Raw genomic sequence first — 17,111 nt, forward strand, 5'->3', positions numbered from 1 at the left:
TGCTTATAATTTAGGCCAGACTCGACTTACTTCACCTAACCTGAAATTAATCAATAATAAGGTTAAAGGTGTTATGATCAAAATACACACCGGAAAACTCTCTCTCTCTCTCTCTCTATATATATATATATAAAATTATTACTATTAAATTATTTTATATATTTTTTATTTTATTTAAAAAAACAGCATATGGGAGGGACATTGAAATGTGAATCATTTTAATTTGGGGCTGAACTATTCCTTTAAACTAGGAATCATTTATATAGTTTTCAGACTTATCTGTGCTTTTTCTTTTAAAAAAGCTAGAATTCTAGCTCTGCTAGAATACAATTTTTCCATATTCTTTCCAAGACATGCATACTGACCCTTCTAAATGAGGTTAGCACACCTGAATCCTGGAGTGTTGCTTAAGCCCTTAATGGCCTTGTATAGACACACAGAGAGACCAGATGAGACTAGTATCTACGTACATATTTGCAGAGAGCGCTGGAAGGCAGAGTGATTGAGTTAACATTGGCATTGTTTGAAATGTCACCATCTGCCTCACAACTGCTGAGCCCCAATCAATTTAAAATGAATACTGTTTCCTCTCCCTCCACATCCAGTAGCAAGCTTTGAGATCTTCATTATAGATTGGCCTAATGAGCTGACGATCTGGGACAGACACTAGAAATTTTCTGATAACGATCATGACATTTGGCCTCTAAGAATCATTTTAAAGACATGCCCATATATTAAGCATCAAAGATATACAATAAAATACATCCTATCGTATAATATATCTAAAATATATATAGTAAAAATAAATACAAATATATATATTTATTTACACGCACCCATTTTATTTATAAATGTACATTTTATTTAATAATAATAATAATTTAATTTTTATTTATATATATAATAAAAAATACATTTATTTTAGGTTCTATGATTGAACAGCTCACAAAATTGGAAGCAGCTCAACAGTAATTTGCAAAATAAATAAATATATACAAATTGCTTGTGATAAGTCAAAAGCTTAATGCAATGCATTTGTAAGTGTTTTCTGGGTGTGCAAAGAATTGCAAAGTTTTTCTGTAAAAGAGAACATTTATTTTAATGAAAGTCTGATTCCATTTGCACGTCATCAAATGAACTGCAACCAGCTCACATTTACAGTTGAACACGTTCAAAACACAGAAACAATAATATCGAATGTACATATTTCAAGAATATTTAGTCATCATTGTGGTATATAAATATTTGGTACAAAATTTCACAAGATATAAAGCAAAGTAGTACATGGACATAATCTACTCTCCCAAGCCACTGGTACAAAGCACTGTTCATTAAACCAAGTTTTTACAGCATGAGTAACCATCTTTTTTTCTTTTTACAGCATATCATTGACAAAGAATGGAAATTCTGCTTCTAAAACACAAATATTTACCTGCTCGAGCGCTGTTCAGAGCTGACTCACCCCCTCCTACCCGAAGAGGTGAAGGCAATCTCAGGCTCATTTTGTGGTTTGAAGAGAGGGCGCAATCATCACGGAGTGATTTACTTTAAGATTTGACTCACACCTCAATACAACACTGTTGTGGTTAACATTCAGCTGAGGAATAAATCAGCTTTTATTACTTCCCTGGTTATTCAACGCCCGCTATTAAAAGCAGAAGGTTGTCAGAGGAAAACTGAGAATTCGTCTTCAAACTGTGACAATTTTGCTTTTGACCCCTTGATACCATAGACCGTAATTCTATGTAGGCCTATAGATATTAATGTTTCATTCTCTTTTGCTTGGTTTGACTCTTTTCATCTGTAGGTCTCAGCTGGATAAATAGTGAGAGAGGAAAAAAAAAAAAACATCCTACAGTGTTTAAAGGTAATAGTATGGAATGTAAAGTTTGCAGCATGTCATTAAGGAACCGTGTTGAAGTGTGTCTCTCACAAGAAGAAAGTCATATTAAGCAGTTCTGAGTTCAACCAAACGTTTGTCAGACTACTAAAGGAAGCAAAACACATTTAGGTCCAATGACATAGCAGATAATTGTAAGCTTCTGGCATTTTTTTTTTTTTTTTTCACGTGGATGATGAAAACCAGTGCCAACCATGAAACATCTTCTGACCTATTTTCTAGATGGGTTTCACACAATCAGTCTTGATTCCGGTTACAGGACAACACGTCTTTTCTTGAGTGCGTAAGTAGATTAGTAAAATTATGCAAATTGTTAATAGTAAGGGTTTGAAAAATCCTCCCAGTTATTAGACAACTCCTATGATGTTGAACTGTTTGATTCTGAGCTGCCCGCTACACATTGAGGTCTGATGGTGAATTCACAGGCTTGATTTTGGCGGTGGTTTCATTACTTTCATAAAGTACTCTGCTTTCGCCTTTTAGTCAATGACCTGCTCAAGTTCACTTCAAGTGTTTCACAGGCTCACAGTCAACTGATAAACTGTTCTTTGCAGCAGTATTTAAACAGCGCTTCCACATCAGATGCTTGGCTTTTCAAAAAAACATTTTCAGTGAAGGTTACAGATATGAAAAACTGTAGACATCTCCAGAACAATCTGGGATTATGCAGAAAGATGTCACCGCAGATGATCTTTCTGATGAGAAGTCCACAGACAGATACGTCCTCCTCGGAGCGTGAAGTTCGTCTCCTCTTTTGAGAAAACAGCCAATCATGACAGAGAAACCGCTGCCTGATTGTAGGACAAAGAGAAGGATAAAAGGGCACTTTGTAAAAGAAATTAGGCTGCCTCATTCTGCCACTCCAGTGTTCAGGTAGAGGCAGATCAGCAAATGAGTCTTGTTCTGCAGTCTGTCCATTAGGAGTCCCAGTCGCTGTCCTCCCCGCCGTACATGTCTGCTAACTTCCTGAAGCGTGGCCCCCACTCGCTGAGGTAGTTATAGTCCTGCTCCCCCTCCGAGGACACGGACCCCAGTGAGCTGAGCGACTCGGCCACCGATCCGTTACCTTCGTATGCGTAGGTGGCCAGCGAGTCATAAGGAGGAGCCGTGGGGTTGCCGTCATTTTCCTGCACACGCTGGTTGATAAATTCCCGCACGTCTGCGTTCTCTCTGGACGGCACAATGGTCCTGCGGAGCGGCGGAGGGGGGTAGAGAGACTCGGAAGGCAGGATGTCCCGACGCAGTTTGCTGTCCTCCATCGCTTCTGGATGGCGAAGTGCTCCGATGTCAAAGGCCTGCGTGTCCTCCTCGCCGCCACCCTCATCATTGTAGCTGACGACATTGTCCCTCACGTCCTCTTTGGAGATGATCAGTGGCTCTTTTTTCTTCTGACGTTTCAGGGCAGCAAATAGCACTACGATCACTACAGAACAAGAGAAGGAAAATTTGAAATATTAGTGATGCACCAGAATGAAAAGGCTTGACAACTATTGTGAATACTGGTATATGTATCAAAGGTTTGGGGTCAGTAAGATTTTTTTTTAAAGAAATGTATACTTTTATTTAGCAAGGATACGCTAAAATGATCAAAAGTGACTTTTACATTGTTACAAAAAATCTATTTAAAAAAATGCTGTTCTTTCGAACTTCATATTAATCAAAGAATCTTGTAAAAATGTTTCATGGTTTCCACAAAAATATTAAGCAGCATAATTGTTTTCAATGTTTGTAATAATAAGAAATGTTCCTTGAGCAACAATTCAGCATATTAGAATGATTTCTGAAGAATCATGTGACACTGAAGACTGGAGTAATGGCTGCTGAAAATTCAGCTTTGCAGTTCAGTTTCCTGTGGTTGTTCAGTTCATTGTCCGTTCTTGTCAATATTCAATATTATGTTTGCTGTTCTGTTCTGTGTATTTTTTTGTCCAGTATTCTGAGAAGTGTTATTTTGAGTTTGTTTTCAGACAACATTCATTGCTTGCGATTAAATCCAGACTTTTATTTCATCAAGTATGCAACCAACGCTGACCAGCAAAATGGATTCAGCAGCAGTGAAAATTCTCCTCCTCTTGCAGGGCAAACAGTCCTTCGAGAGACACACACAAGATTTATACCATCCAAACCCTTCCTGGATTTTTCCACCTTCGTCCATCTTGTCCACTACGACAACGACAGTCTGTGTGTGTCTCAATGTGGAGACAAGAGCGCACCTGGCCAGAGACGGACTTCAAGGGACGTTCAAGTAGTATGTAGACTGGGTTCTGCTATATAATGGTTCCCCCTTTCACCATCTGTGAGAGTGAGGAGCAATTTATTGCACCATCCTCAGCCATCGTCCCAATGGACACTAAGCCCGAGCCCACCACAGACATTGAGCCAGAGCCTGCCGCAATATGAGAGACAGAGCCAACACCTGAACCACACCATGTCTGACCAGGTGTGTGATCATTGAGGGAATACTAGTGGAATACGAGGTGATGGAATGGAGCCTATTCCCTTCGGCTAAGGTGGATGTAAATGCACTAAACTCTGAGCTTTTGATTGATTTGGAAAATGACTGCACCCTGCCTGTTTCCATACCCTGCACAGAGTCTCTTTCGTCGCTCAGCACAGAGTATTGATGGCTCTGTTCTCGCTCTGCCTCCCACTCCCACCTCCTCTGCCTGTTCTGCGTTGACCAAGAGAGTCTTTCCTGAGATCTGTCCTGTATTGGCCAAGGAGTCCTGAGAAGTTTGTCTGTTCCGAGTTGGCCAGAGAGGCCATTCCTAAGAAGTCTATCTATTCTGTATGGGCCAGGAAAGCCATTTTGTGAACTACTGCCTGTACTGCCCAGTTCTTCAGCCCTGTCAGCACCTTCATCTCCTGCTCAGTGCTTTGTTAATTCGCCTCAGGCTAATATGTTTGCTTGTTCCTCCATGCCCATCACTCCACCTGGGACTGTCGTCCATAAGGCTCCACCAGGCTTCCTCGTCCTTCCAGCTCTGACTTGGTCAGTCATAGCTCTGCCTGTGCCATGCACTTGAGGGTCTCAGTCTGTGAATTGTCCCTCCACCCCTTTGGCTTTGTTGGGCTCTGCCTTCCCTCCAGCTTTACCTTAGTACTTAGTACCGGCTCTGCCTTAGCACTCCAGCACCCTGGCTTTACCTCGGTCACTCGTCTCCGCAGCTCCTCCTTGGTCTCCAGGACCCTCTGTGTGACCTGGTCTCGTTGACTCTTCAGCTTCGCCTGGGTCTCCACCTCCATTAGCTTCGTCTCGGTTGGTAGTTTACCTGATTACGTCTGTCAAGACTACACCATGGCTCCTCCCTCCCTCAACTTCACCATGGGCTTTCGTCCTGGGGTTTCTGCTGGGGATTTGACCCTGGCTCCTCTCACCATCATCTCCGCACTGGGTCCTACCGCCTTCAGCTCCTCCTGAGTTTGTCCCATGTGCCTGCCCTGCACCAACCTCTTAAGCCCCCTCCCACTCTCCTCTGTTTGACTTTGTTTATGGATGTTAATAAGGTATGAGGACGCGACTTCTTGATGGCAGATATGTTATGGGTATAACATAACTGTTTTGGTTGAGTTTGGTCTCCTTGGTTTCTCATTGATTGATTATGATCTGCACCTGTTCTCTATTTCATTTATTAGTTTGGCTTGTATTATTTAAACCCTTGAGATTTTTTTCAGTTTATTGTCCGTTCTCGTCAATAGTATGTTGGTTGTTATATTCTGTGTTTTTGTAGCCATTATTCTGAGAAGCATTATTTTGAGTTTGCTTTCATTAAACAATAAACATTCACTGCTTGTGATTAAATCCAGTCCTTTATTTCATTGTGTTTGCAACCAGCACTGACAACTTTTTAAAGATTTATATTAGTAAACAGTTATTTTAAATTGTAATAATATTTCACAATACTACTGTTTCTACTGTATTTTTGATCAAATAAATGATGCCTTGGTGAGTGTAAGGTATATACAATTACACCAACTTCCTTTTTGGTATGGCTTTAAAATAAGATATACTGTCTTCAACAAATTTTCTAAATATATATATATATATAAAAAAATGTAAATCTGATATGGTAGAAATGTGGTCATATTTAAATTAGGCTTATTATATATTGTGCCTTGTTCACAAAATTCTAATTGGTGCTAATTTGTGCAAGCTATTACCACCTACAGAAAGCAGATGCTAAACGAAATGTCATTGAAAAATTTGTGTACATTGTGTACATTTTCTATTGATCTTTGCAGCAAATATTCATCAAATGTAGAAGAGCATTATAAACAGCCATACATCCAGATGTGCGGTGTAGTAATGTATGCATTGGTATTTTGAAGCAGTGATTCAGATGGTGTGTGGAAACAAACCGCACTATCAGAGGGTACAATTCATTTTTAGAAAATCCCCCCTTGGTACAATTTGGTTGCTTTTATCAGTGATCTTTCACTGAAATGGAGTAGGAAGAGTTTCATACATGATGCATTACCCTGTGGGTGACACCCACTGTAGGTGTCAGGTCGTTAAGCTCTACTGCACGCAGTTCACAGGTGAGAACTATGATGTTAACAGATAGCAACTCAAATAAGCAAGCTTTTCTATAGCAATTCAAATGGGAAAAAATAATCACAGTAAATTGATCAATTACACATGCATATTAGTTATATGAAGACAAGTGTTTCAATTAAAATGGACTCAAATATGATATTCCATTTTTGTTGAATTAAATCAAGACTGGATTCATTTGAGTTTAATTGAAATGTAGCATTTGTTACTCAGTTTCCTGATTAAATAACCAACAAGTTTTATCAGTTCAGCCATCTGAGCATGTCAGAAATTTTTTTCTTTATTTTCTTTTTTCCCCTAATTGCAAATTATTTTACATGCAGATCATGCGTACACACTTCAGACCACTGGAATTGTAATTAATCAAATGGCAGCGCAGACAAAAGCGCTAACTGACAGGAAGACAGGTGGGAAAATGAACTGAAAAGTCTCACTAACAAAGGGCTTGAAAGATGAACAGTCGGATTCACAGCAGACAGACAGATGGAGGAAGTGGGCATCAGACAGATGGATGTAGAAGAAGTGATCTGATTGTTAAAGTCAAAAGAGAGAAGCGAAGGCTACTTACAGAGCAGGATGAGGATGCAGAGCAGAATGGCCACCAGCGCCCCTGTGCTGAGCCCCGCAGAGCTGGCCAGAGCCTCAGCGTTGCACATCTCCATGTTGCCATCTCGGTCACACGTGCACACACGAATTGTGAGTGTGCCCGTGCTGCTCTGTATGGGAAAGTTTCCATCTGCGATCACCACAGCCACTAGATGGGTGCTCTTGTGCATTCGGCCAAATCCGGAGCGTCGTGTAAAGATTCCAGCTGTGTTATCTGTGGATAGTTGAGTGCTTAGTTTATTAACCCTTAAACACATACCTCTGGTCTTTATCGACTCAGGACGTCATTCACTACCCTTCCCCTCCTTAATTTTTTTTTAAAGTTAGACATCAGTCTTCTTAGTGTTCCTCAATCAATTCATAATAAACAATGCAACAAGAAAAAAAATAAAAATATAAATGTCTGTTTTCTGATTTTGTAAAAAGTGTACAGGGTCACTAGCGACCCTAGGTATGCAATAGTGTAAGTATATTTTTTCTGCGTATCAATAATTGAATCTCTGATGACTCTATAAGTGCGATTCACCTTTATTCCTCAAGGTGGCAATGTCTGATACACAGTGATGACGTGATGTTTCACTCATAATTACCGCAGACATAAAACAAAAGAATACACAAGTATAATCAGCAAAACTTAAAATGGATCAACGACTTATTTCAGAGTAAGTACTGTACGCAATCAAATATTAGCGTCATTGTCACTTGATTGTGGATCTGGTGAGGAAGCTTTCAGCGATCAAAATATTGATTTTGAAGACATTGAAAATGATAATTTTGAGAATATGGTTGAGATCGCAAATATGACAATGACAGTAATTGTTTTTAAAATATCCAGAGAGTTTTTATACTATTGCAGCTGTTAGAGATCCATCCGTGTCAGTTGTAGATCAGACTTGCTAAAGACACGAATATGTATTAATAATTGACAAAACATTCACGCATTTAAGGGTTAAGGAATGAAGCAGCTGTCCTTTCTGCAGACCGCAATAGGCCTAGACTGACCTAAAGTTATGGCAACTGCAGAACGAGCTGGCTCAGTTTAAACAGCTAGATGTGAAGAGGCCATGTGTCCTAAAGATTTCTCCTGATTGATTGGTCTGTGTTGTCATGAGGAGAGACAGTAAGCTAGTTAGAGGGCCAGACAATGTGAGAGGGCACCCACCTCCATTATCTCGGATTGAGAAGTTTGCTCGCACTGAGCTCTCTGGTGCTAAAAAGAACGAGAAGCGATGTCCACCGACCGGGTCATCTGGATCCACTGCGCTTATTGTCTGGATTTTCTGTGGTAAAGAAGCAAATGATGACAATCACATATTTACCAAAATGCATAGGACACGTAATTACAAATGCATGGCGTTTGGCTCGTTTTTGATAATGTCTCCGTCATAAATGTCTTACTTAAATTTCAAATTACAATCATATTAGTTTCTATCATCACTGTTATCTATTTAACTAATTTGGTTTAAGACGATGTTGCCATTTTTTTAACTTCTAATATAAAAAAAACTGGAATTTTCTAAAGATGTATTCGTGGTTTTTCTTTATCCTTCATTTCAGTTGTTCTTTGCTCACACTCGAATAATAATATGCATAGAGCAAACAAAAAAGCTATTTTTTCTATAATTTTTCAAATGCATGAAACAAAAATAAATAAATACAAATAGTAAACTACATGATTAGTTTATTTACATGATGATATTTTTATTTTAAATGAAGCAAAAGAAATTGCAGTGATATGAACTACAAATGAAACGTGCATTTTAGTAATATTGTTTTAATTAGTGATATATAAAACAATATTAAAACAATTTGATCCTGTTTTTTTTTTTTTTGTAGTCTGCCTTTTGTTCACCATCCTGTTAGGCCTCCTGTTAATTATCTTGAAATTATTCAATTGTATGAAGTTATAATTAATAACAATTAAATGCATGAGCTTGACTGGCACAAATTCTTGTAAGTCTGCTATACCCTATTACTTAAAGCATATTGATTCATTTTAATGTTTTTTTTTAAGTAACAGAGCTGGAAAGGTACCGCATAACAGGAATGACCTATTCACAATGTCATCTTTCAGACCTTACAAGCATTTACATGTAAACACTATAAGCATGTTTAGAGCGAGGAAAGATGTTGGCTCAGTGATAGAGGCTCATGGTTATCTTTAGTTGTCACCAAGGGCAATTTTAGTTTAAATGCATCTCTCAAGGGTGCACTGGCAACACGCTGTGACAAAAATGTAATCATCCATTGTGTGCTTCATGATTTTTTCTTTACCAGGCTTACGCACTGGCCAGATTTCTTGCTTGCGTGTTGCTGGCTGGCTTCCCTTTCCTCTGGGCTTTACTTCAGTCTGTTAGAATATAACTGCTGAACAGAACCAAAATACCAGCCTTATCCCTCACTGCCGTCACTGAAATATAGCTAATAAACACAATAATAATTAATAATTGTTTAGTTTCATCATGCAAGTAACAGAATTGCCACATAAGTCTTTTACCTAAATGTAATTATATGGGAGACAACATTTGTATAACATTTTATAGATGTAGCTGGTAGCATATGAACTTTTTGTAAAATAATAGCTGCTTTAAATTGTTTTGAGTATAAACCTCACTAAATTGTGTTGTATTAATGCTTAAAATAGGGGGAAAAAAATCACAAGATGTACCCAATAAATAAACCGTAGCAAAGACCAGGTTGAACAATTCTGCTAGCCGCTGAGGTGGGCGGGTCAGTGAGGTGGGTGATGACGGACAACGAGGGATACAAGATGAGTCAGGAAATGGAGGAGAGGTGGACAGTTATTATGAAGTGCCTGTGATATGTGACAGCCCCTGTCATCCACCATGACACATAATCTCATCAAGCCTGACAGAAAAAGACTCTGCCGTCTAATCCATGAAGGAGAAATACTCATCACTGATCTCTATCTCGCTCTGGAGGTGTGAGTTCTGTAGAGGTCACACACTGTTTAACAAACGCCCCTGCTTTAAATCGACACATCCATCCGCCGGCCGAACAGGAGAAGTGGACTTATTCCCCCTTATCTTACATCGAAATTGACAATATGGCAGATAAAATTGGAAACGTATACTAAAATGCTCTTTACCTGACCGGCTTTGGCATTTTCACAGACGAAGGTCTCGTAGAAGGATGCCAGCGTGGGGGGGTTATCGTTGACATCCAGTACGCGGATGTACACAGGCACTCGGCTGGTCTGCTCGGGGTTGTCTAAGTGTCCTTAAAAAGATGTGGCAGATGATGGTTGACTACTTGAGATGATAGAAGCTCACATTATTGGAGTCACAGGAGGAAACTGGATTTCTAATTTAAAAAAGTAAACTAATATATTTAGTCAATATAAGCTGTCATGGTAAATGAAAATGCGGAAATCTTATTGGAGAAATTTAATGCGGGATGACTTGAGCTTAGCAACCTAAATTCGTTCCAAATGAACTGCGGCTGTGAGCCGCGTGGAGTTACTTACTAAACTCGGTTGCGAGCACTGATATGTTGTGCCAAGCGAATTCCTCTCGGTCCAGAGGCCTCTGCAGGAATATAGATCCATTCCCAGCATAGACACCAAAAACTCGGTCCGCATCTGTGTGTCGATCAATGGAATACCTGCAATTCAAACCATTCAGCTCAACTGTCAACAGTTCCAATGTGTTTGCAACAGTGTTCTTGTGTAGAATAGTATTAAACTGTGATGTGACCTGTGACAAACCCATTTGGCTCAATTATGCTCAGAGAAAATGGAGTGTGAAAATCATTAAAAATTCAGTCTGTTTTGTCAGTGTTGTCATAATCATTGTTTTGTAGGGAAGAATAATCAGATCCCCACTCTTCCTATACGTTATCCTTTTAATTCTCATATGTAGCATTGGAAAGTCTAATTCATTCCAGTGAATCAGTAAATTAAATGATTCCATCAAAGTGATGAAATCGCTGATTTGAGTCCCTGTGTAAAGTAAATTAATCGAAATTAGTTCACTTTAAAATGAAAATTATCCCAAGGTTTACTCACCCTCAAGCCATCCTAGGTGTATATGACTTTCTTCTTTCTGATGAACACAATCAGAGTTATATTAATAAATATCCTGACACATCTAAGCTTTATAATGGCACTGAAAGGGACCAATGAGTTTGAAGCTCAAGAAAGTGCATATATCCATCATAAACGTACTCCACACAGCTCCGGAGGGTTAATGAAGGCCTTCTGCACTCAAAAAAAAAAAGATTTTTTGATGCTGTTTAGTTTATTTAAACAATTTATTTTGATTCAATACCATTGTATCAGGTTTCTGGTTTAAATGTGATTGATTCATGTTAAATTGACTTGAAACAATTACTCTTTGACTTAACTTGATGTTTTCATATTGGAATAACATGTTTCAATTAAGTAAACCCAACCAGGACTCTATCAAATAGGATTTTCACTTCCCATCATGCTTTGCAAAGGGGCTGAACTAGGAGTGTAAATGTTAAAATAACACTTTATTTCAAGCAGTTTTTAGGAAGATGAGAAAATGGAAAGACTTTTTAATATTTACTGTTCTATTGTGTTGGTATTTAAAAGTTTCTGTTAATTAATACTTTTAGGGTTACCATTGTGGTCAATTGTTGCACTTGTGCTTGGGTTGAGGACCTGCTAACAAACTTTCAAATTACTTTAATAAGAAAGTAATCACTGTGGTAGTGCTCTGGGTTGCGTTTCCCAAAAGCATTGCCACCAATGGACTTATGATCAATTTAAGTTTTACACTGTTTTTGGTTAAGGCAATTTAGGATGAATCCAGTATCACATCTAGATTTTTAACACAGAACATCACAAAAGTTATGTAAATCACAAAATGAAACAAGAAGAATTAATTGTAAAAATCAATTCTATATGAAAACAATTATTTATTTATTGCTTTTTATTTATTTTCCAAAACATTGCAAATTAGTTGGGCTGACACTATTAAATTAAGCAGTGCCCAACCATAGTAAATAAGTTGAATCAACCTTAATAAATGAAGTTGACCCAACGTAAGTACATTAAATTGGAATAACAAAATTGCATAATGCTGAAATAAAGCAACTTAATCATGTGGAAATCCTTTCCATGATTTTTTTATGTTCGTTCAAAGAGTTATTTTTTTGAGTGTGAAGCAAAGCGATGCATTTGTGTAAGAAAAATATTAATATTTAACAAGTAATGAAATGAAATATCTAGCTTCCGCCAGACTGCCTTCTGTATTCATCTTACGAAGAAAGTGTAACGCCTCTCGCAGTCAGTTACACTTTTTTTGTAAGTTGAATAAGGTGGTCTGGCGGAAGCTAGACATTTTACTTTATAACTTGTTAAATATGAATATTTTTCTTACACAAATGCATCACTTTGCTTCAGAATCTTTAATTAACCCTCCGGAGCCATGTGGAGTACATTTATAATGGATGGATGCACTTTCTTGAGCTTCAAACTCGTTGGTCCCTTTCACTGCCATTATAAAGTTTGGATGCGTCAGAATATTTATTAATATAACTCCGATTGTTCATCCAAAAGAAGAAAGTCATATACACCTAGGATGGCTTGAGGGTGAGTTAACCTTGGGGTAATTTTCATTTTAAATTGAACTAATCCTTTAATTTACATGAAAAGGAATGTAAACACTGCAGTTTATTGAAAAAAAACCCTCACTGTTTTTGTGCCAGAAAAAAGAAATGATATCATCGGATAGTTACTGTATATACTTCAAAAGATAAGAAGCTTTTACTGTAGTGAGGTCTTTTTGTAAGTAGGTTGTAAAGTAAACTACTTTTTCAAAAGGGTGCATTGACTAGTTTGACAACTTTAAATTCTAATTAGCCCGTAACTTGGCAAAACAGCTTCCTCAACACTGGTCTGCAAAACTGGCAACTGATCCTTTAGAGCAGGAGACACTTGAGGACGCTTGATGCACACCACAGCTATAACTGCATGAAACCCCAGTGCCCTTAGCCCACACGTGCCCAGTTCCCATTTATTCTTCTTTCACCAGAAGATCACAATATTGCTCTTTCAAATGCAATCAATCAGTGGGATTGTTCAATTTCCTAATTAGCCTCCTGATGTTCAGAGCGACAGTGTTGCCCGTGCTTCTGATGTCCCTGATAATTACCAGCCCTGAAGTCCTGTTCTCTGCTGCAGAGGGCTTTTTAATTGCGCTTCCATTCTGCGTTCTTATTTACTGTGGTCTCCGGAGGGGAAAACATCCATTTATTGTCCTCCTGAGCCTTCCGCATCAGCTTTATCATTAGGGCGCTTTGGACAGTGATAATATCCTCATTTATTCTCATAATTGTAGTTTATTACAATTATCTCATAAAGATGCTGCGATTGAAGGACCTCTTGAATTAAATGTGAATTTAATAAACACGCTCTGAGGAAGCAGTGCATCTAAGCTCATATTGCCATAGCTTCAGACAGATTAATCAGGGTTTTGCAGATATCAAAAGGTCATCGGAAGAAACGGGCAGATGTTTAAGAGGCTTGCAAGCTACCGTCAAGCTATTGTGTGTTGGGTAACATGGATTTAAAGAGATTTACGGTGATCTATAGATGATAAAAACAATGTGATGGGAAGATATTAACGCAAAGCCCTTACTTGACCGGACTGCGGCGTATGTCAGGATCCACGGCACTGACCGATCCTATCACTGTGCCCACAGCCGCGCCCTCTTTCACCTCCAAAATATATCGGATTTTCTCAAATTGAGGAGGCTCATCCACATCCTCAATGTTGACACTGACAGTTGCAATGTCAGCGTCTGGGATCCGAAAGTGTGGGTCTGGATGTGTGTTTTGGACCTTGATCTGAAGAAGGTATGATTTCTTCTTCTCATAGTCCAGAGGCTGCAACGGAAACACATTCACAGGAATAAACAACCCAATCCGAACTTATGCCTTTTATTCACGAGCCATCAAGTGTGACTATTTTAATTTTAAAAAACAAGCTTCTCAAACTTGCATGAGTGAAAATTCCAATTTCGAACGATTTTCTGTACCTTCTTAACGCTAAGTATGCCTTCTTGGGTGTTCCTGTCAGTGCTGATGTCGAACACATCCAAACCTTCTCCGCCAACAATGATGTAGTCCATCTCTGCATTTCTGCCGACGTCGGCATCCACAGCCTCAATCCTGCCAACTGATGACCCTACCGTTGTGAGCTCTGGAACGCTGAACTGATATATACCTGGGGAACATAATGTTAATGTCAGGGTTTGTGTTTGAAACTGTGAATTCTCTTGAGAGAGGATCTGCACTATATAGTGCAACAGGAGATCATTTACCTGTTCAAGAGAACCTAAAAGAAGAGTTTGCAGGAACGAATCTCACCTGACAATTCGCATTCGTAAATCTGATACCTGCATCTAAAACTGTGGCCAATTAAAGTGCTTTTTAAAGCTTTTTCACTTATTTTTGGTGTTCTCTTTACTGTAATAAATGGTGAACGTGACAGATATTGTGCTGCCTGCTATAAATCCGCTTTGTGCCAGTAGCTTGCATTCCTCTGATTAACATGACAGAAATTCCAAGCATTTTCTATTTGCATGCAGGCTAAAAGAATAGATTATATTAAGAGAAACACAAAAGAGTAAGTGAGCTGAGCCCACTCTGTCCATTTAATCAGGATTAACACACAGACCTCACGCAGTTTCTAAAGCTTTGCCACTAACCATTTTTCTTCACACAACGATAGAAAATTTATCTGTCTTTGTTTTTTGAAATTGATGTATTGTATTTGTTGTTTAGTTCAACTATAAGACTCTATGCAAATGACAAGAATCAGTGGAATTATGGAACAAATGTCTTGTGCAAATATCAGTTTGTTCACATCTACAAATTTACATATATTTATCTATTGAACGCATGCTTATTGCTTACTCTGCGTGAAGTGAGGGGGGTTGTCGTTGACATCGGTGAGGCTAATGTTTACTGTGGTGGTGCCTGTTAAGCCCCCCTTCTGGCCGGCCATGTCCTTGGCTTCGATCACCACCTGGTAGTGCTCCCTCTGCTCTCTGTCCATATCGGAAGGTCCCAAAGCGGTCCGGATTATACCTGAAGGAACAACAGTTTAATTCGTTAACATCCAATCCAGCACAGTTCCTTACTCTAGGAGATGGATGACACTAGACCGCAGTTGCAGCTGAGTCTTTGTTGTGTTTGAACAGTGCAGAACTAATTGCGTACATGCATTGAGACTGACATTTTGCCGCAGAGATTATTACAGGCGGCAGCTGCTGATTGAGAGATCGCTGCAGGTTCTGAAGAAACAAGACCTTGGATTATTAAAACCGGTGTTTTACAAGCTAAACCAATTTGATCTCAAGTAATTTCAGAGTAAGACATTGTTGGACTTGCTTGACAGTTTTGGACCAGTAGTTTTATGCAAAAAGATTTCTCTTTTTTTTTTCACAGCAAGACATTTCTCTTCAAAATTTCTTGTTTTAGACTTCTAATTCGTGACAGGTATTTTGTTTTGCTCTTTCCTCGGCGTTTCCGCGTTCGTCGTTGCTTCATGCGTCGGGTCAGGGGTTACTCTTCCACCGCAAATCGATGTGTACAGCCGTCTGCTAGAAGCTAGTTATTATGGTTAATAAAGTTTTAAATATGGATATTTTTCTTACATAAACCCATTGTTTCGCTTCAGAAGGCCTTTATTAACCCCCTGGAGCTGTATGGATTGTATTTATGATGGATGATGCATTTTTGGGGGCTTCAAAACAGGCCCCCTCGTTCACTACCATTATAAAGCTTGGGAGAGCCAGGATATTTTTAAATGTACATCTGATTTTGTTTGTCTGAAAGAAGATAGTCATATATACCTAGGATGGATTGAGGGTGAGTAAATCATGGGATATTTTCATTTTTGGGTGAACCATCCCTTTAATGGGATCGTTTAGCAACCTCACTTTCTGATATTTAACGCCCACTTTTCATGACCAAATTAATTTGTGTTGGATAAAATCAAGTCCCATCCTACAGTACATTCTGTCTTATTGAACATCCTGTTACGTCACATTACAGAAGTAAAATGGCTTGCAAACAGAGATTTACGTTTTGAGATTTGACGTCTCGGTTAGACCCAAAAAAGGCAAAAGACAAATCCAGTAATTCATGTAAAGAAGAATCCAGGCCCTGCTGCTTCTTTAAATGGCACAAATGTTCTCAGATTAACCTCCACCTCTAATGAATATCCCTTTTTTCGGTCTTTCATGTGGATTTCATGTGCTCATGGACATCATCGTTCGTGTCCCATCTGGGCTAAAGCATATCAGTGTTAAGCTGGACACTAATCTGCCATGGGAGCTTTTGTGTTTCTATTTCTCTTTTGTTTAAACAAAGACCTCTGCGGGAAATGTTCCAGGGCACACATTAGCAATGATTAAACTCGCTGGGCGAATTTGCTCGGCTAAAATGCTTGAACGACAGAGCTGCAAAGCAACCCTTGCCCCATATCAAATTATACAGATACACATTCTCTCTGCGTCTCTCTCTGTCTATTTCCCCATTTCTGTTTATGATATAACAGTTCAACATGGACTGACCTGTATGTGGCTCTACTGAGAAGTATGGATGACCCTGGCTGATGCTGTAGGAAAGCTTTGCACTGTAGCCAAACATTTCATCATCTGCATCCTGGGCGGTCACTTGAGTGACATAGGTGCCTGAAAAATAAGAAATTTGTTCAAGAAATTAGTTCACCTACAGTATAAAATTGAAAAATCTGTCATTATGCACTTGATCTCATGACGTTTGTTATGACTTTCGTTCTTCAGTGGAAAGCAAAAAGGAGGAAATAGGAAGCATGTCCTTGAAAATCTTTTTTCTGAGTGTCTGAATGATTCATTCATGAATCGGACTGTTCTGGTTCTCAAGTTCAACTTACTGATTCAGTGATCCAGTTTCAGCAGTTAATAGTTCTCCAGGGGAAGATTACCAGTGAATAATGACTAAAACAACTAAATTTGCATCTCAATTAAAGCTTGAAAGATCCAGTCACCATTTAACATAACGTTTCCAGT

The 17,111-nt window shown here is 38.8% G+C and overlaps 1 protein-coding gene across 2 annotated transcripts in view; it reads right to left on the reverse strand.

The window, feature by feature from the left end:
* Positions 1 to 1,072: 1,072 nt before the first annotated feature.
* The window catches only part of cdh6 (cadherin 6), a 34,262-nt gene continuing 18,223 nt past the window's right edge, over positions 1,073 to 17,111 (reverse strand). Inside the window, exons 4-13 of one of the 2 annotated variants that reach the window (XM_048162694.1) lie at positions 16,635 to 16,754; positions 14,971 to 15,144; positions 14,091 to 14,278; positions 13,691 to 13,938; positions 10,549 to 10,685; positions 10,171 to 10,301; positions 8,224 to 8,341; positions 7,588 to 7,611; positions 7,024 to 7,275; positions 1,073 to 3,323 (exon numbers count right to left, since the gene is read on the reverse strand). In XM_048162694.1, the coding sequence (XP_048018651.1) occupies positions 2,818 to 3,323; positions 7,024 to 7,275; positions 7,588 to 7,611; positions 8,224 to 8,341; positions 10,171 to 10,301; positions 10,549 to 10,685; positions 13,691 to 13,938; positions 14,091 to 14,278; positions 14,971 to 15,144; positions 16,635 to 16,754 (1,898 nt within the window). In that variant the 3' untranslated portion in view covers positions 1,073 to 2,817. The remainder of the gene's footprint in view (positions 3,324 to 7,023; positions 7,276 to 7,587; positions 7,612 to 8,223; positions 8,342 to 10,170; positions 10,302 to 10,548; positions 10,686 to 13,690; positions 13,939 to 14,090; positions 14,279 to 14,970; positions 15,145 to 16,634; positions 16,755 to 17,111) is intronic. The other variant, XM_048162695.1, reaches the window with a different exon arrangement.

This window comes from Megalobrama amblycephala, linkage group LG17 (genome assembly GCF_018812025.1).
Source record: "Megalobrama amblycephala isolate DHTTF-2021 linkage group LG17, ASM1881202v1, whole genome shotgun sequence".
NCBI lineage: Eukaryota > Metazoa > Chordata > Actinopteri > Cypriniformes > Xenocyprididae > Megalobrama > Megalobrama amblycephala.